This window comes from Xiphophorus couchianus, chromosome 13, assembly GCF_001444195.1.
Source record: "Xiphophorus couchianus chromosome 13, X_couchianus-1.0, whole genome shotgun sequence".
Classification (NCBI taxonomy): domain Eukaryota; kingdom Metazoa; phylum Chordata; class Actinopteri; order Cyprinodontiformes; family Poeciliidae; genus Xiphophorus; species Xiphophorus couchianus.
The window spans coordinates 8,132,539-8,153,626 of NC_040240.1; the positions used below are offsets into that span (position 1 = coordinate 8,132,539).

The 21,088-nt window shown below is 40.2% G+C and overlaps 1 protein-coding gene across 1 annotated transcript in view; it reads right to left on the reverse strand.

The window, feature by feature from the left end:
- Positions 1 to 20,692, reverse strand: part of rims3 (regulating synaptic membrane exocytosis 3) — a 46,118-nt gene extending 25,426 nt beyond the window's left edge. Inside the window, exons 1-2 of the mRNA XM_028035420.1 lie at positions 20,463 to 20,692; positions 1,431 to 1,755 (exon numbers count right to left, since the gene is read on the reverse strand). Of these exons, the coding sequence (XP_027891221.1) occupies positions 1,431 to 1,695 (265 nt within the window). The 5' untranslated portion in view covers positions 1,696 to 1,755; positions 20,463 to 20,692. The remainder of the gene's footprint in view (positions 1 to 1,430; positions 1,756 to 20,462) is intronic.
- Positions 20,693 to 21,088: the final 396 nt, after the last annotated feature.

Here is a 21,088-nt window from a genome sequence, read left to right on the forward strand (position 1 = left end):
AATATGTCTAGCTAGCAAGACAGCAACTAGCATGTCACTCACGGAGAAAACTTTAAAAACATTACCACTTTGAAAAATAGATACATAAAAAGGTAGGACACAAGCTAAAGATGTCCTTGAAGACTTTTAGCTAGAGTGAGCTTGAGTCAGAACATCTGTCTAATGTACAGTATAAATCAATTCGCTGCTACAGTAACTTGAGTATTTAGTCAGTAGAACAATGAAGAGATTCACATCCGTTTTAACATCCGTTAAAAGTTCATTTTATTCGGAATATTCGCAATGTTTAAAAACAGGAAAAGGAAAATGACCATAAAAGGAATTCTGTTTGTTTTTTCTAGAAGCATAAATATAAAAACTAACAGCAGGATACAAGCAGCATCAGTTAATCTGCAGGTTGTATGGAGTGTTTCTTTTTTTTTTACTAAAGTTTGCGTATCAAAATCTAACAAGCACGTTGCTGTAATAATAGCTGTAGTAATTAAGATTAATAATTCCTCCTTTTCTGTTTATGTTATTCATTTGTTTTACATTCTGGTACAAGTACCATGACGCTGTAACAGAAATTGATCTGAAGGTTCCTACAGCCTTGACACGGACATATTTATAGCGAGTTAACAGTAAAGCATGTCTGAGTGTTAGACCACTAATGCTTGCAGACAAGCAGCAGAGAACGCCGACAGAGACACACTGATCTGTTCAGGTTGCTGGCCACTGTACTCACAGCAGAAACATAACCCACTAGGAAGGAGCGCAAGATGAACTGTTTTTTTTATTTTTATTTTTTATTAACAAATTGGAAGAAAAAAAACCCCAGCATGTTACACCACAGGATACCCTCCCCCTATTGGCCCAGCCTCTCCAACCGTGTGACATGTTATCCCTTCGTACAGCAGGAACAAACGGTTTTGTTTTCACCACACAAGCGCAAACCGAGAAGCACGTTTGTCGCAGCTTCACAGGATCTGTAATTACACGCTATAGGGGACATATTAGAGCATGGAGCCACGGTCACAATGCAAACCCACTGCAGAGATCAGAGCACAGCAGTGCACACAGTAGACCTGCAGTTTCTTACAAAGCCACAGAAAGGTTGTTGAGTCAGATATATACTCTTATTATAACAGTGAACCAACAAATACACTCCATAGTGCATTAGGCCTCTATTGGGGTGTTCCAGTTTTACTATAATAAAGAAAATAAACTACAGTGATATATGATCAAGGAGTATTTTGTACTGCTTTATCCAGATGATTAACCTCTGTCTACCTTAAATCTACCTTAATTCCAATATGATAAATAGAGAAATCAAGCAAAGACCAATTTCAAAAGGATGACAAAGAGGAGAGCATTGGACATTTTGCCTTTAAAACACACAGCATAACCTTCAGACCCTCTAGTTCATATAAATAATCCACCAGTAAACTGACCTTGCTGGTTAAGTTGCTGTGTGCTTCTGCTCCACTGTGACAACCCCACAATGGCCACCATCTTGGCGCCCAGACTGGAGCGCCGCTTCTTGTTGCCAGTCAACGACGCCGAGTCCGGACCCCCGTTGCTGGGGCTCTTTTCCAGGCTGTACATGGTCCCCGAGATGCTGGAGGAGCGCACCACGTTCCGTGCCGCCGCGCTCAGCCCGCCGAGGCCGCTTATCCCGCCCGGGCTGGGCACCTCCACGGAGCTGCTGAGCATCATGGTCCCGCTGAACCGGAGAGTCCGACGGGTGGGGAGGGTACCAAGGAGGGGACAGGACAGCTGCAAAAGACAGAGAGCAACAATAAGGTGAGGATAGAAGTTTAGCCATGACACAAAAGGTGGAAGGAGTGCGAGTCTTTGTGATATTCAGGAGTTTGGGAACCTAAGAACACAAAGGTCAGTAGGAGAGGACAGTACAGATGGATGCAGCCTGTTTTCTTGCTAAAAACAAAGCTACTTCTACAAACACACACAGACACTAAATGTCAAGGCCGGCCTGCTGTGAAGGGGTGACCCTGTCAGATGGTATTTGTCTTGTTTATTTTTTTTTTTCCTTTTTAAATCTCATTTTTCAGACTTTAAACATTGACATGGTAAACTTCATCACTACAGCAGATGGACACTGTGACCATGTGCTAACAGATGTGTGAAACTTTTAAATAGTTGAAACAGCATGCAAGCTACGTTTTCCAGATACTCGTCTTATGACTTGTTTTGGCAGAAAAACAAGCCTGCTAAAACTCCCACTCCCATAAAACTCCCACAGTATCGCAGGGATTAGGCTAAACTGACAGCCACTGGGCAAATTAAAAATGCAGACGATGTGAGCCTTTTAATATTATTTCTTTGTCGTCGCTGCTCTTCTTCCACATGACAACCTGTAAATAATAATAACAATTGGATGATTTTCAGTTTGACACGCCTGTCAATAACTCGAGCACCATACCTAAGTATTCCCAGTGTCAGGTTTTGTGGTGTGAGTGGTGGTGAGGCAGAGGCAGCAAACCCAGGTAGCCATAAAGTAGACGATTTAATAAGATGCAAATCCAAAATCCAAAAGTCCAGAACACAGAGAAGCAGAGAGCAATGATCACAATAGGTGACAACTGGAAACTAGACAGACACGACGAGGACCCGACAAGGAACAAAGAACACAGGTGGGGTTAAATACACAGAGGGTAATCAAAGAGACAAGAAACACCTGGAAACAATCAAGGGGAGACAGGACAACACGGAGACTCAGAGAGACAGAAACTCAAAATAAACACAGATAAGGAACAGATCCCGACACCCAGGTCACATTAACAATAACACTCTTCGGTGTGGAGGTTGGTAAGGAGGGAAGACAACTAAAAGTTAGCTCTTTTTCAAGTGACAATGCACAAAAGCTATAGGAAGCTACATAAAGGAAGCTGAATTTTCCAAACCGAGATCTTAGCAATTTCTGAGCGTTCAACTTGTATCTGTCATGGCGCGTTCTGGATTTGAAAATGTCGTTAGCCGTTTGAAAACATCAGAGTCAAGTAAAAGTATCCATACTCACATAAACACAGATGCTTACAGTTAATACCGCATAATATGTAGTACATTGTTAAATGACTAAGAAATGCCAAAAAACATATTTTTTCTACGGAAGATAATAATAATCAGGGAAGGCTTTACAAAACTCAGATCAGTGCATTTGTACAACGTCTTGCCCTTGTTTTGTTTTTTTTACCATGACCCTAATAGTCTAATCGCTCTATTAAATTCAATCATGGTTCAATAATTGGCTACTTGTGTGTTCCCCAAAAGGAAATTAAAACATCTTCGGTGATAAAAGCCCTTTATCTCTGAGCAATGCCGCTAAACCTTCTTGATTTATCTTGCCTTCGAACTCATCTGCTATCTGTTTTCCTTTCTCTCCCACAGTATCGCAGGGATTAGGCTAAACTGACAGCCATTGGGCAAATTAAATATGTAGACGCTGTGAGCCTTTTAATATTATTTCTTTGTCGTCGCTGCTCTTCTTCCACATGACAACCTGTAAATAATAATAACAATTGGATGATTTTCAGTTTGACACGCCTGTCAATAACTCGAGCACCATACCTAAGTATTCCCAGTGTCAGGTTTTGTGGTGTGAGTGGTGGTGAGGCAGAGGCAGCAAACCCAGGTAGCCATAAAGTAGACGATTTAATAAGATGCAAATCCAAAATCCAAAAGTCCAGAACACAGAGAAGCAGAGAGCAATGATCACAATAGGTGACAACTGGAAACTAGACAGACACGACGAGGACCCGACAAGGAACAAAGAACACAGGTGGGGTTAAATACACAGAGGGTAATCAAAGAGACAAGAAACACCTGGAAACAATCAAGGGGAGACAGGACAACACGGAGACTCAGAGAGACAGAAACTCAAAATAAACACAGATAAGGAACAGATCCCGACACCCAGGTCACATTAACAATAACACTCTTCGGTGTGGAAGTTGGTAAGGAGGGAAGACAACTAAAAGTTAGCTCTTTTTCAAGTGACAATGCACAAAAGCTATAGGAAGCTACATAAAGGAAGCTGAATTTTCCAAACCGAGATCTTAGCAATTTCTGAGCGTTCAACTTGTATCTGTCATGGCGCGTTCTGGATTTGAAAATGTCGTTAGCCGTTTGAAAACATCAGAGTCAAGTAAAAGTATCCATACTCACATAAACACAGATGCTTACAGTTAATACCGCATAATATGTAGTACATTGTTAAATGACTAAGAAATGCCAAAAAACATATTTTTTCTACGGAAGATAATAATAATCAGGGAAGGCTTTACAAAACTCAGATCAGTGCATTTGTACAACGTCTTGCCCTTGTTTTGTTTTTTTTACCATGACCCTAATAGTCTAATCGCTCTATTAAATTCAATCATGGTTCAATAATTGGCTACTTGTGTGTTCCCCAAAAGGAAATTAAAACATCTTCGGTGATAAAAGCCCTTTATCTCTGAGCAATGCCGCTAAACCTTCTTGATTTATCTTGCCTTCGAACTCATCTGCTATCTGTTTTCCTTTCTCTCCCACAGTATCGCAGGGATTAGGCTAAACTGACAGCCATTGGGCAAATTAAATATGTAGACGCTGTGAGCCTTTTAATATTATTTCTTCGTCGTCGCTGCTCTTCTTCCACATGACAATTTATTGTTGCTCCTCAAGCCCAGATTTGTCTCCCCTTTGTTACTTTAAACACCAAGTAGCAGCAGATGCACTGTGTTTCATCACCCTATTAATAGAAGCCTTGCAAAATTTATCTACCTCAACACACTGACACACTTAAATATGTAAGCGCATGTAGCTAGCAAAAGAATTGAGAGACTTTGCTTGGGCTCAAGCAAATACCTGCAGCTGAATGCTAATGTTAGCATTCTAACATGATGATATGGGCACTAAACGAAATTGTCTGCAAAACTCTCCTTAAAAAAACAAAATTTCAATGACTAGTTTTAGATTTTCTTTACAAATTTTTTGATGGTCTTGCTATAAAGTGACTTGTCCTCCCCCACATCTTCTGCTTCTTTTCAGATTAAACGTACTCAGTGGCGTGAAACGCTATCACAAATTAGACCAGTAGAAAACCGCTGTTTTATTCTCAAGTGTTTCATTGTTAGATATTTTCCTAATCAACTAAAGTTAACTCACAACAGACGGTAATCACTAAGGTGGGAAAAACGCAGCATGTGCAGCGGTTAGCTAGAAAGAACTATATTTTCTTTCTAGGAATGTGCCGTAGATCTTACAAAAAGCATCATCCATACCTTGAGGTTTTGTTTTGGTTCATAACTGTGTACTCTCTTTAGTGTTTGGTGAATAAAAATGGGAACATGTTTCTTATTTTGGCTGATTTTCATAAATGTTTCAAGCCATGAGCAACAAATTCTAACAATTCTTTTTTTTTTTAAAAATACTACACTATTTATGCCCTTCCTTTCAGATCCTTAACCTGATTATAATGTTTTTAAGAAAACTACAGGATAAAACAACACTTCTTGAATTTATGCTAGATCCACAAATATTGAACCCTCTGGTAAATATGTGCAAAAATCCTTAAAATAAGTTGATATGTGACTCTTCTAGCAAAAAATGCACATTTTGAAATCTGCTGCGGTACTAAGCTTTGGAGGTTGTTTTATGCCTTTTCTTCTGTATGTGAAAATATGAGCTTGTGTCTGTGGCCGGCCTTATTTTCATCACAGGTCAAAATAGTCACTGCTGATTCTACAACAATCACAATCAACGTGAGCCAATTTAATTCCGCACCTTTAAATGCGATAGCCTGTCAGGAGGCTCACTAAAAGCAATAACTGTAAACCCTCACGGTGGCGCTGAGAGAAAAGTCTGCGGCCCGCGCCAACATCTGCAGGATTCATTATCCGAGTGCTTTGAGTGTCAGAACACTACTTCGTGGTAATCTATCAAATTTCCGTGGCCAAAAAAAAAAGCACATGTGATATTCTCATTTCCAGACTTTTTGGAAGTCTGAAAGACATTCTTTTTTTTGTTGTTGTTTTGCTCACCCAGTCGGTGATGGAGAGGTGCGTGCAGAAATACAACAAACTTTTAAAAAATGAGAGAGACTTACAAGGCATCAACACAAAATGAAAATCATAAATAATGCAAATTGTGTATACGGTGAGGTGATTTTACTTTTAAATCTCTGGCAGAGAGACCCAAAATGCAAATGCGGTGCATTTCAAGTATCTCCCTAAATCACCTCCTCAGCTCTGCTGACCATGATTGTCACAGCGGTGCCATTACTGTTCACAGAATACCTGAAATGGGTGCATCACAGGAGTAATCATCTTCTTTAGCAAAGGCTCAAGAAGCATTTTGACATTTGAGGAGGGGGGGGGGGGGGTTTAATGAAACTCATAATCAGAAGGAAGAATGTGAGGCTTTTAAAGTGGAAATTTAGGTAAGCATACAAGCCCTAAATCTCGCCCTTCTTCCTCGTTCTAGCCAACGACCGTGTGCTGTTCTTTGGCTCCGGGGGCAGGGGTGGGGGGCGGGGGACTCTCTGCTTTTGAACATACAGCGAGCAAAGCAACGGGAGAAAAATAAACAGATGAGAGGGATAGAGAGGGCTGCAAAAGGATACATGGAATAATTTTGGTTTCGGAGAAGAGCAGGGGGACGGGATGGGGAGGGGAGACAAAAAACGAGTGAAGGGAGAAGAATAACAGGAGGAGAGAAACGTGGTAGGAGGACATGCATGATAATAAATGGACGGGGAGAGAGACACTGCAGGAAGCAGTGGCCAGATCTGTGGGAAACACAGGGCTGGAGGCAAGAGCAGGAGACTAAGAACGATATGACATGCTGACTATATGGCTCTGGCTGACAAATTCTAGTGTATACATCTATATACAGCTCTGGAAAAAAAAGTAAGAGACCACTGCAATGAACCCCACTGAAAACTTGATGGTTATTCCACCAAATATTGATTTTTGAACTCTTCCTGAGTTAAAACATTAGAATTGTTGCTTCTAAATGAGTATGAACTTGTTTTCTTCGCATTAGATTGAGGTCTTATAGCGCCGCATCTTTTTCTTTACTTTGACCATTTCTAATTTTCTGCAAATAAATACTAAATCTTTGGTTGGAATTTCAGAGACATGTTGTCAGTAGTTTATAGAATAAAAGAACAAGGTTCATTTTACTCAAACATATACCTATGAAAAGTATAATCAGAGAAATTATGTATTATTTTTGCAGTGGTCTCTTATATTTTACATATAAGTATATATATATAAATTCTGAATATCTAAATTTTTTGATTACTTGTTCTGGCAGGTTTTCTGGAGAGCAATTTTACTTACATAAATCAAACATTAATTTAAAATTTGTATTTTGCTTTCAGGTTTTCTTTGTTATTATAATTAGTTTGACGATCTGAAATATTTATGTTGGACAAAAAAGCAAAATCATAGAGCTTTTTTTTTTTTTACAGCACATTACTTTCTGGTTTGGCTACTCTTTGAAATTGCAATCATGTGGCGATAAAGAGTTTCTGCAGATCTCTTCTTTTGACTCTACAAACACAGCTTTCATATTTAAATTGCTTTTCGAGCCCTGTTTTTTTTTTTTCCCATACAGAGTTGAGTGCTACATTAACTCCACACCTCATGAATTAAGCAACAAAAAGCTTCCTTCTAAAGTGGGGCATGTAGTTGCTGCATCAGTTTAAAAGGAAACTTTTTTTTTCATCAATTCATTCCATATTTATGCAGAAACACATCATAAGAAAACCCTCTGACCTCGCCATCATCAACACAGACAACACATGCCAACATGCACCTGACCTTGTACTGGACCTGCAGGCGGACCTTAAGGCGGATCCGCCACCCATCCATCTTCATTCCCGCGCCAGACAGGCCACCCTCATCAAACGTCTCTGCTTTTTAGCTTCTCATCCAAGAGCTCATCTATTTCTCCCTGTCAGCAAACAGCCCAACTCCCAGTGCTTCTCTCAACACAGTGTGTGTCCACTATCCACTATTCATATGCCTAACTTTTATCCTTACTTGAAAATATAAAAATGTCACTATTTTTACAGCTTATGTTATGTTTCCAAAACATTTGGCAAAAGTTTGGACACACCTTTTATTAATTCAATGAGTTTCCTTTATTTTCATGACTATTGACATTGTAGATTCACACTGAAGGCATCAACACTATGAATAACACATGTGGAAATATGCACTAAATAAAAAAGTGTAAAACAAGTGAAAATACCCTTATATTCTAGTTTCTTCAAAGTAGCAACCTTTTGCTGTGATTACTGCTTTGCACACACTCTGCATTTTCTTGATGAGCTTCAAGAGGTAGTCACCTGAAATGGTTTTCACTTCATAGGTGAGCCCTGTCAGGTTAATAAGTGGGATTTCTTGCCTTATAAATAGTCATGAAAATACAGAAAACCCATTGAATTAGAAAGGTGTGTCCAAACTTTTGGTCTGTACTGTATATATGCAGTATATACAGTATATATTTAGGTTGAAGTGTTCTAAAAGTAAAATTCCTCCATTAACAGACACAGTGTTTTGCAACTGCATTGCAAAACTACAAATCTGAAGTGCTTCATCCATCTGTAGTGAGCCCCCCTTTACTGTAACACCCCTAAATAGAATCCAGTGCCACCTAATTGGTACATCAGAGTCCATCTTTGTGTAATTTAATCTCGGGATGCAGACAGCTTTTCTGTGAAGGCCTGAGAGGAAAGGTGTCAAACTCAGGCCACATCAAGAGCGTGAACGCTTTTAAAGGGCCGGTTTATGGATTGATAGGACTGCCTGTTAACAAACTGTTAAAGTAAAACTAAACAGCGTTCTCTGGATTTGATGAATACTACTTAACGTTAAATAAAATTGAACATCTTTTGTTGTTTATGTAGTTTGGCATTATCCAGATAAAAACTGCTTTTATTTGACTGATCAAATATTTAAGCAAACAATTTTCATCTTTAAAGTTCTGTTTGTGTGGTCCTCTAAGCTCTAAATCAGGGGTGTCAAACTCCAGTCCTGGAGGGCCGCTGTCCTGCAACGTTTCGATGTGCCTCTGCTGCACCACACCTGAATAGCATAATTAGGTCATTAGCAAGGCTCTGGAGAACTGATCTACACAAGGAGGAGGTAATTGAGCCATTTCATTCCAGTGTTTTGTACCTGTGGCACATCTAAAAACTGCAGGACACGGGCCCTTGAGGACTGGAGTTTGACACCTGTGCTCTAGAGGGGCACATAAAATGTTACGACAGGCTAGATTTGGCCCTCAGGCTTTAAGTTTGACACATGTCTTAGAGATTTGTTAAAGAACGACAGAAAGCAAAATACAAATTGGTCAAAATAATGGCATCCACCTGAGCTGACAGAATGGGCAGGGAGAGCTTTAACCAGAGCAGGAGCCATGAGAGAAATGGGACATGGTGGTGGCATCATCATGCTGTGGGCAAAGATTTCGTTAGTTGTCTCAAAGAACCGGGTCAGGCTCAAAAGGAATGTGGGTGAGCTAAATAAAGATTAATTCTGGTGGAATCGCTGTGATATGATGCAAGAAACAAAACAAAAAGGAGATGCTCAAGAATGAACCAAAACATGGAGTCAGAGTTAAGAGTGGAGAAAATGAACTTTGAATGGTGTCGTGATATTTTGTTTTACTATTGTGACATTGACAAAAAAATACGATAAAAATACTATTTATTACTTCGTTCTTGGGTAACTATGTCTGTGATTGGCTTTTAGAGGCCTTTTTACTTACTTAAAGAATTGCGATTTATATCACTAAAACTGAATACAGTAACTGCATTTAATGCTATTTTCAAATTTACTGATATTTATTGACACTCTTTCAATCTGCAAGGGAAAAAATTACAATTTCCAACAATACTGTCAGTTTTTTTGTTTGATGCTATTAACTGAAATTTATTGAGACAACAATAAATCAAAATTTCTATGATAAGAAATTTTTCATTAAAAAATAATAACAGATACAATATATGGCGATCCACAGTTGGAGCTGCAACGAACCGGATTTAGAATAAAGCACACGCATGTATTAGAATGTCCCAGTCAAAGTCTAAAGCTCATTCAAACTACGAATGATAAAGAAACACATCCCAGAAGAGTTGGAGCTTTAACTGCAACACAAGGTAGCTCTACAAAGTGTTTCCATGCAAAGGAATACCACCATTTTTTAGATTTTCATTTGTGAAGAAAAAATCTCAACTTTCTATCATTTTCTATCAAGTAAAATAAAGCAGGACAAAAAAAATAACTTTGGCAAGATTCGTGTTGGTCCATCACATAAGACTCCAACAAAACCCACCGACGTTGCAACGGGACGACGTGTTGAAAACCACGAGAGGTACGGTTCCTTTAGCAAAGCAGCGTATCCTGAACATCATCACTGCTCAAAACTGAAACCAACATCCAACAACGCTGTAAAAACTGTTTTTAAAAAAACTATATGAATGAACGATGGTGTGAATCAACCACACATGCGAACACAAGTACCACAGCCTTGTAATTACAAGAGGCTGAGTGATCCATTAAATATCACTCTGAGATAGCTCTGCTTCACAAACCGCTCTGCCACCGCTGGACTTTTTAATTAACCTGTGATGCCGTGATTGATATAATTGCTAAGGAGGCACTGTAGTTCTAACCCTCTTGTCATTTCAGTCTTCTTATGTGCATTGAATTTCTGTGGGAAGGTTCAAGCTGTTTTCTCTGTGACGGCAGAGAACAGGGTCAAAGGTACCAGATCAAATGAGGTGCATCACTGAAGGAAGCTCAATAGGTCATCTGATATCAATTAAAAATCATCGACCACTTCAGTCCCAGTCGATCCAAAAGTCTTGTACTATTGATGTTCGTAAGGGAGGTGTTAACCACAAACAGCTTGCGTGTGACTCAGAATTTAATAAAAGACCTCTCGGCTGAATGAATCTCTTAATTACTGGTGTTGAATCAGAGCTACACACTCAATGCAATAACTGGTATTAAGCTTTAACAACAAGAATATGTACATGTGACAACCTGTTTAAGATGCACAGGAAGAAAATCCTCTAAAAATCACATCAGCAGGGCACGCATGAGGTGTAATGCACTTCCTGTTAATGCTACCATGGAAACGTCCCCTGGCTGTGCCATTCGGTCCGGCGCCTGCTGCCTTTGTGCCTGGCCTGGTGGTGTGTGTGTATGTGAGAGTGGCTGGTGTATCTCTCTGATCATAAGGGCTCTATAAGGCGAGAAGGCAGAAGGATGGGTTTACAGTTACACACACACCCACGCCCGCACACACTCGGAGTCAGAGTGCCAGGTTGCAGGAAAACCAGGAGCCAAGTGGATCCTGCACAAAATCCCACACTGAGAAACCCGGAGTGGTGCAAATACACATATGCTGTAATGAATAATACGCGCCAGAGCGGCAGGAGACGGAGCCAAGATATCGGATGACAGAGGGCGTTGATGCCTTGGCCGATGGACCCGAATCAACATCCAAGTCGCCTCCAAAATATTTATCTAAGACACACGGATTTCATTTCGCTCAGAGTGGAAGAAAAGTTCAACTGGATCTCCGCTAACATCCAGTTTCTACAAACCGAATCAGAGCGAACCTGTGAAATGAATACACAAAGGAGTCGATATGAAGCATGCCCCCCGCCGGCCCTGTCAAATTTTTTTTTTATCCAATAAAATCTTTAATAAGGTAAGTCGCTGAGTCGCTCCCTCAGCATCGCCTCATGACAGCGCGCATAAATATGATCCGTCACACTTTGTTTTCCCATAAACAGCCCGAATCATATCAAATCGTCCGTGACAAGGAAGCGAATGTTTAGATTTTCCCCAATTAGAGTCGCGTTTACAGGTCAAATTGACCCGTCTGAGGCTGTTCAGAATTCTAATAGAATCGTTGAAAGGCGGGAAACAACGGAATACACTGCGCAATTTCTAATTTCAAGATAGACGAGCAGATTTAAAAGTCACGGTTTAAGAACAATGTGCTCCATCATATGGCATCCTAATGTGAGAGACGCGTTTGCTAATTGCTTAGAAAAAGTGCTGGGAGCTTGCAGGTTGTGTGGGCGACGAGGGGTGAAACGGGCAAAAAAAACAAAGAAAAAACGCTGGTGCTGTATGACAGCCATAAAAAAAAAAACATGTCTGCATTAATTCAATCGCGACAACCTTCACCCGAGGCAGCTGGCTGCCGAGCATCTTCTGTGAGTCGGCGCCCAGAGACGTCTCTCGGCACAGCTCTATTTCTGTGCGTTGACAAAGATGTTTACAAGTCATTTTCAAATTAAGTCTCAAGTCTCTAATGAGCGAAATAAACATTTTCACATCTACATTAACTTTTATTCTTTAGGATTTTTAAACGATTGACTTAAAAACTCAAGATGCATAAAAAATAAGCTATTTAACCAGTAATATTTACTCAATAAGAAATGTATACAAATGCACTTATATTTAAATGTTTTAACTGATGAATAGTATTTACACAATATGAAATATAAAAAGGTATTTCTGTTTAAATAAACAAAGTGCTTTGTATGACCATAGCATTCTCATATTGTCCACTCTTTGATTAGATGTTGCACTTCATAGATATTTCCATATTTATTGGTATTGTATGAACCCTTTTTAAGGTTTTTCATCTTGTCACAGTAAGAACACACAAATTTGGAGAATTCCTAGTAATCCATGCTGCAAATCTGTATTTAAAACTCTTCTTATCTAACGTAAGCTGTTAAAAGCATCCAAGGTGTGTACTGGTCTGCGACATTGTCAGTAAAGCATGATGTGGTGAGTAAATAAGATTTTTTATTTTTTTTACTTAGCTTCTGTTCTGAAGAACTGGACGCGCCTTTGTAATAAAGCAGCTAGCTTAACGACAAAAGGAGAGCTCAGAAGGAAGGTGGCTCTATTTTGTTCTGACACCACCCGATCACAACTAATACAGCGTTCAGCTGGAGAGGCATCCGTGTAGCCATTATTCTAAGTCAATCTGAAGTCTTTCATTTTGTGAATTATGAGTGATTCAAGTCAAAGTCAGGAGTTCAAAACGGCATTTTTGTGCACTGATGCGTCTGGAAAAAACTACCAGAGGCTGAAGTTCAAAGGGAAAATGTCTTTGTGCACATCATGAAGGCGGTTTATGTTTTAGCAATGGACAAATGCCCACACACTACATGTCAATCAAACATGTAGTGTTTGGGAATACTCACAGCCTTTGGGAAATGTATTATTTATTGGCAATGCTAATCAAGCTAATTGCTGCTAAAAGAGAAAATGCTCCAACTGTGCATTTCTACCCGAAGAAAATCAAAACCACTGTTAATTATTTTCGTAGCAATTGTAGTGCTTTCATTTTAAACTAGTATTTTTCTTGTACTTATTCATGTATCCTTTTGCAACGTAAAACTTTGACACTAGTGTCTGCCTTGTGGCTACATAATATGCTTCATAAAAGCGTCCGTGTTTATCCTATTATTGATAGCTGCATTGCTTTCTGGAAAAATGTTTTCTTTGTAGCAGTGACAAGCCTGAAATCACTACACCGTATTCCCAGAAATGTTTATCCACTTCTCCCAAGTTTCTCCCATTTTCCAGGCTAATCCGACCAAAGCTGGGCAGGCAATGTCATGTTTTCATTGCAGCAGTAAGTCAGCTATGCCCTGTTACCAGGAACTGAGCCAGCGGCCTTTTGGAGACGTGAGACCACTCATAAAATACAACCGAAGTCTCTGACGCTTATGAGGTCCCTTTCTCCACATCACTATGATGATTTTTTTTTTTTTATCTCACAACGACTAGCTAAACAAACTCCCTTTAATTACTGTATTTACTCATAATGCGGCTCGTTGACGGATGTTCTCCGCCGCATGAAAAATGTCTGCTCGGTTTCAACCTGCAGTCTGCGCAGCACTATAGAGTGTTTTCTTTTTCGTCTTCTGCCGTGAAAAGTAGGATAGCAAAGTTCCTCCGTCAGCAGCGAAGAGGGGGTTGGAGAGCCGGCAGAAAATAGACAAAAAGTTAGAGCGGCTTGCCTGGAAGGAAAGTGGGTTAAGAGGGGCATGATGGATGAGACTGAGAGCTTTCCTGACTCATGGCCTGCTTTCTTTGGTGACTAATGTGGTCAGTGACATCCCTCTCTCTGTAGCCCCCTACCTCTCACTCCACCATCACTCCACCCCTACTGGGATACTGGTGGCCGGCTCGTGTAATCCTGGATCTAAACAGGATCTCACCCCACTTACAATGTCAATGCTCCCGGTCGAGCGAAATTCTTCAGAACCCTGCAGGAATTCAGGAGAAAAAGATGCATATTTATCTCTTCTCTCAAAAGACTTCTATTGGAGGCTTTCTACCGCACTCCTTTTAAAGCGTGACCTATTTCTTTTTTCCATGATACTTCTTTTTCTTACAGATCTGACTAATACCGTCTTTTAACCAATAACGTCCAGTGTTACTGAATCCTACAGTCGATTCGCAGCTCTTTTAAGAGTCAGACCTGTCTGTTTTAGCTTTCATGAACCATTATTTGTATAGGTACTGCAAAGACTTAACCAAAGTGAAAATGACATCTCAAATACATTGAATTTTGAATTACAAATCAATATTAAGGGGGTGCTTCTGGCGCCTGCAGGCTCTTTGAGTAGAGAGCCCTGCTTGACGTGAAAACTAGTTTATATTTTAACCAGGATAACACTACACAGCGTGGAGAAAAGACAAAAAACTTTTGTTTATTGTTTTCTTAGCTTCATCCTTGGTTCCTTCACTACTTTCTTCTCCACTTCTTCCTGACGTCCCTTTCGTCTTTTTTCCCCCTTAATTCTATTCAGCTGTTTCTGTATTGTGCACCTTTTCCTTCTTTTCTTCCTCCCATTTATATCTCTGGGTTTTTTTTTGGCAGGATCAATATTTAAAGACTTATCTGCTACAAATCCATTTTGAATTTAGTATTTCTTTTAAAATGGGATAAAAGGAGAGCGGAGTTTGGAAATGCAAGTCTGGAAAAGTAAATGAATGATGTACAGGAATCCTGGTTGGCTGTATATGTATGATCTTTGAATTGTTGACTGGTTTGGAACAAATCCACCCAGTGCTTCGTTGATGATCTAGAAGTCAGAACAAATTGTGAATCTTGCCCATCCTTACCTCCCGTGTCACTGTACACACGACACCAACCATCCGGGGAACCAAAGCATGTAAATTTGACCAGCAGGGAATCAGATATATCCAAAACGGAAACAGTCGGTCAGCAGTCTTGGCCAATTAGGCTCAAAAGGGGCCCAGCTCCATAACTGGTGAGGCGTGGGCCAGTATGAAATTCTCACGATATGATAACCTTGGGTGAAAATACCACAGCTTCACAGAAACATGTGAAACATTTCAGCAAATATGACTAACATGACTATGTTGCTTTGATTTTTTTTTAAAAAGATAAATTATACTTAACATATAGACTTGTTATGCTTCATAATTATTTTCAATTTGAAACAATCTATTTTTAACTGCAACAAAAGGCAAACAAACCCTTTTTTTTCTCTGACATTTAATGCAAAGTAAACTTTTCTTGTGGAAACTTGCTGTTTGAGAAATCTTTTAGGTCCGTGTTCAGCACCAGTGAATCCTCATGCATTTAAATCTATGGAAAATATGCGGAGGATAAATGGATCTCCCAAGCCAATCAGGCAACACTGCGATCTACAGTATTTATTTGGCTTATCTGCCACTCACTTTCATCTTCATCTTTTGGAGGCTACTGCATGTCTCATCTTAGGCGTTGCGCTCCACTCAGAGTCTCTTGTTAATGTTTTTCTTTCGAAATGATTTTTCCCAAATTATTTGTCGCAAATGTCCCCGAGAAGTAATTATCTTTGCACATGCCACATTAACAGGAAATCTGGCGTGCAATTACCTCAAAGTAGCCAAAGCCCTGGCAGCACTGGTCTCATCACAGCTGAGGGGAAATTGATAACAAGTCGAGGAGTGTGTTCACAGGAACATGGTTTGCCATTACTGTATATTTAGATGGTCCGATTATGATAAAATGCACTTTAGTCCTGTAATATTCAATGACAGCAAGACAATAGGAAACATGAAACATGCAGAATTATTTTTATTCAATTTGACATTTAGTGCCATATTGTCCTCTCAAGGCTAACTGCATAAAGATTTTATTTTTAAATAGACAATATGAGTTATGCTACAAAGAAAATTTTATAAAAAAGAGAAAGAGTCTTTACTTGACCGGCACAAGTCGGTAATTCTAAGTTAGAAACTGAAAAGTCAATCTTTGCCTGAGAAGTGACTGGAAACTAACAGGTACGGGGTCATACTCGCAACACCCTTCAACGTGGATGTTGTTACTGCGTGAAGAAAACTCAAAGTGTGGTGCTTCCAGTATCGAGAGCGAGACTTTCAGCAGGTAATAGGAAGGCTAAAAAGGGGAAAGCAAATCTGTTATTTTACTTTCTTTTATTGATGTCTTTTTTTAAGATTTCAAACCCAGTTCTCACAAAGACCAATCGATTTGAAAATGGCTGCCTCTTGGCAATATATATATATATATACTGCTCAAAAAATAAAGGGAACACTTAAACAACACAATATAACTCCAAGTAAATCAAACTTCTGTGAAATCAAACTGTCCACTTAGGAAGCAACACTGATTGACAATCAATGTCACCTGCTGTTGTGCAAATGGAACTTTGTACAGAACAAAGTATTCAATGAGAATATTTCTTTCATTCAGATCTAGGATGTGTTATTTGAGTGTTCCCTTTATTTTTTTGAGCAGTGTATATATACTGTATATAGGAGTAAGGACCTACATTCTCTGGAGAATAAACAAGGAGATGGATATTTTAGCAACGCTCCTACATACACATTTAAAAAATCAGTTTAATTTATTTTATAGGAATTGCTACAGATGGTAATAAATAGGTTTTTTTTGTTGTTGTTTTTTGTCTAAATCTTATTGAAGCTGCTGCAGGCCATGTTTCCTAAAAGTATTCAGGGTGCTGGATGGTTCATTGTGAGACCACTACTGCCTATATTTAAACTGCGATCATTACCATATTTTCTAACAGATTTGACAGTCCCCCTCATTTATGTTAAAACGGCTTTAGTCTGAGCAGGTCGAAGCAATCTAACAGTGAGTCATTAAAAAAAAACCCAGTCCAGTTCGAACCAGCACCAACCGACCACTCACCTTCCACCAATCACGGCCTCACCCTGCGATGATACACGTCCCCTTAGCCAGCAAATTATGCCTTACAGATGGCCGTCCAACGGTGCACACAGCAGCACGCTGTGCAACAACACGCGCATTGAGATGCAAGCAGGTACACGAGGAGAGGCTCTCTCGTTATTATAAGTGTCCGCTCAGCCCCTCGGTTTGTTTTCAATTGATTTTCATTTCAAAGAGCACGAGGACCAGCAACGGGCAGAAACGGATCTGAAGAGCGGTCAGATGTGCCGCTGCATTTATGAGTAATATGACTGAATGAGAGTGTGCTAACCTTTCCAACTACTTTTTCTTTTCTTTTTTTTTTTTTAAGAGTTCGCCTGCATGCGTGTTTTGATGGAGGATGAGAGAGCGCACAGCAGTCAGCCTGGCCTTTTGAGGAGCCAGATTATCTGATGGCATGAGACGCATTGAACACGTGTGAAATTTTGCCGCCCATTTCGGCTCGGCGTCAGCATTATGAGGTATAAAAATAAAAATAAAAAGAGGTTCAGCCTCAATTATGTCTCGCTGGATTACTCCGCAGATCAAGAGTGAGTCAGGCGAGATTTCAGAACTCAAACACATGAGTAATTATTCATATTCTACTTGAAGCGTGCCAAGAGCGCGGCGATCTTTTCATGCAACTCAAGGCACTTACCATTTGCTTGCTTTACACGCTTTGGAAGGAAACAATCACACATGGCATCAATGTCTAAGAGGCCTTATATTTATTTCCTCCTGACATAAAGCTCATTAGCCTCAATCTCTTGATTCTTCCCCAGATCAGTACAATGTTAGCGCTAACATTTATGAGTGTCTTCATGAGTGTCTTCTACGTCATACACATTTTTAGACAGGTTTTTAGGAATAAAAATATGAAAATTGTGCCATGCATTTCCATTTTCCCTCCCAACTTTGCTCAGACACCCCTAAATAAAGTCCCATCCAACAGCAGCCTTTATAAATCACCAAATTACTAACAGAAACAGCCACATTAGTGCAATTAACTTCGAACTTCCTTCAACAGTATTCAGGTCTTATTGTCTGTAGGTTACAAAAATAACGAAAATCCAAAATGCTGCAATTGGGTTCAAATGTTTAGAGCAATGATTTCAATGCTCTCGTAGCGTCTGGAACCTATAGGTCCATTATTCCCAAAAACAGCTAAACTCCCATTATTCTTTTTTTAAACTTTATATACTTATTTTCCATCCATCCATCCATTTTCTGACACCCTTGTCCCTAGTGGGGTCGGGAGGTGCTGGTGCTTATCTCTGGCGAACGTTTTGGTCGAGAGGCGGGTTCACCCTGGACAGGTCGCCAGTCTGTCGCAGATATATGCTTACTTTGTTACTTTTTATTATCAATTTGGATTTATTTGTTTGTTGTTATTATTGGAGGCCTGCAACAAAATTCCGCTCGACGCATACATTTTAATGAATGATAATAAAGTCCATGTCTGGGTAGTTGAGATCCGTTTCAAAATCTAAAATGTTTTTACCAGTCAAATAAGGAGTTAAGTATTTAAGACGGAATACAGATTCTTTAAAGCTTGGGTTATGAACTCTGGTGGCATTATTTTAGTTTAACAACCACAACTCCAATTCAAACTGTATTTAAAGTTGCCTAGAAACCGAGTGGTTAGTGAAATGACCATTATTTAAAATGAAAGACAGAATATAAGGCTGATATAAATAATAAATATAGACGTTTTGTCTTTTTGAAAATGGAGGAAGAGTGTGTAGGATCCCAGTTGTTAGTGAACAAACAGCATCTTGACGGCCAAATAAGGTCAGGGAGGAAGTTGTGGAGCATTTTTATGAAATAATATCCCAAAATTTAAACATCTCCTAAGGCATGCAATATTTGCTAAGCTAATATATTTCATGTGCTACGCAACATGTTACAGTTGAGGGAGAGTAGCCTGGACGCCAGGATGTTGGAAAAGGAAGGAGAGCGTCAATAAAATGTGACTTCACTGCAATCAATCTCATCACTGCAACACTCAACAAGGTTATCGCAATGTTGTGTTTTGCTTCTAGCAAAGCTAGGCTAGCGTGTGACACGCTAGGCATGGAGGGCATTATTCAGAGAAGCAGCCAAAAGAACCATGATAGCTTTGGAGGAGCTGCAGAAAACCACAGCTCAGGTGGGGGGGGGGGAAATCAGTCAACAGGACAAGAATTAATCAGATAAGACAAAAGCTAGACTGTATGGCCGAGAGGCAAAAATTCTATAGGTGTGATCAAAAATGAACACAGCGGGTCATCCAGAAAACACCACCTCCACTGCAAAACCTACCAGATGAGACGTTTTTCTACAGAAGGGGCGGGGAAGCGTTGATAAAGTTGATGTGATGACTGGTCTGGCTAACCTCACAGAGAGAAGCCTGCACAAGACACAAGTCCGAACTCACGGCAAGACTTGAAAACGGTCCTTCACAGACCGTTTCCCGAACAGAGTGCCAGCGCTGCGGCCTGCGTTACTGTAACGATGAAACAGGAGATTCTGAAAAGCATCAAATAACACGCATGGCGCACTTTTCAGATTTTCATTCGCATGCGTCTGTTTTGTGCTCCCGGGGAGTGAAGTACGTTTTACGCTGCATGTGTGCGGGTGTGTGTGTGTGTGTGTGTGTGACGCCATCTGATACTATCTCACACCTCAGCGTGCATGCTCTTGGCCCGGGGCTGAACGCTTGCAGAAGCATCTTTAAAATGTGCTCGTGCTCGCCCTCCCCCACCCACTTGTCACACCGAGAGTCACATGCATTAAAATGCGCGCAAACAACAAGAGGTGGCGATGCTTGAATGATTTATCCTTCCTGAGGTGGATTTATGACTTTAACCCCCCCCCCAGGCAGGGCATCTCCTGAGAACCAGAGGGGCATGACTGACCTAAGCAAGACCCCTGCTTCTTCCGCTGCCGATTTGATAAGCAGTTCCACATAGCATTCTGAGCGAAAGTAAATAAAACAGCACCGCGATCTCCGCTGCAGCTTTCATAATGTGCGTAATCCAATCATCTCCGTCTGGTATGACTGTATGACTATAATAACCCCTTTAAGCAGTTCATGTGACTGAATGACAAAAGGTATATGCAACAGTAGAAGGGAGATGACAAGATACTACGTTTTATGAAAGCAAACCCAAATGTTTCTATGGCAGAACGTCAAAAAAAAAAAAAAAAAAAAAGATTCTGCAGATTTAAAAGGGACTCACCACTTAACAGCAAGGAGCGGCGGAGGCAAGGTGTCAGAAAGGGAAGTTGTCAAATAAATGTTAGCCCCTGTCGCTGCTGTAAGAATGTCATCGTTCGGGTTTTATGGCGGCTGTGCTGGTTTGCGGGACGGGCGGCGCTCTGCCGGACGGCTGTTATCCGCTCAGGGCTGCTGGTCACACCGAGGAGGTGAGGGACGCACTGCTGAGCGGAGCGGAGCGGAGCTGGGAAGAGAGGAGAGCAGAGTAGAAAGGAGGGGGCAGAGATGCGTTGCTGTGAAGCTGCCTTGAAGTGTTTGGGACAAACAGCGACCACTTGGGGCCGTCTTTGGGAACTGCAAATTTGTTTTTGTAAAAGAAAACAAAAAAGAGTCTTGTTTGCTCAAAGCGATTAATTCAATTCACTTTAAAGTACACCACCATATCTTTTAATACACCTTTTCAGCTTTAAATACTGATGTAAACATCGTCAGATTGAACACAACATTGGTTCAATAGCGTGTTAAAATCGGCTATGTGATAGCATCATGCAGTCAATACAGAGAAGATGTGACTATTTAACTCATAATCATATTATGATAGCTACACCAGGAACTTTTGTCTTATTTTATTTTAACGTTGTCACAATT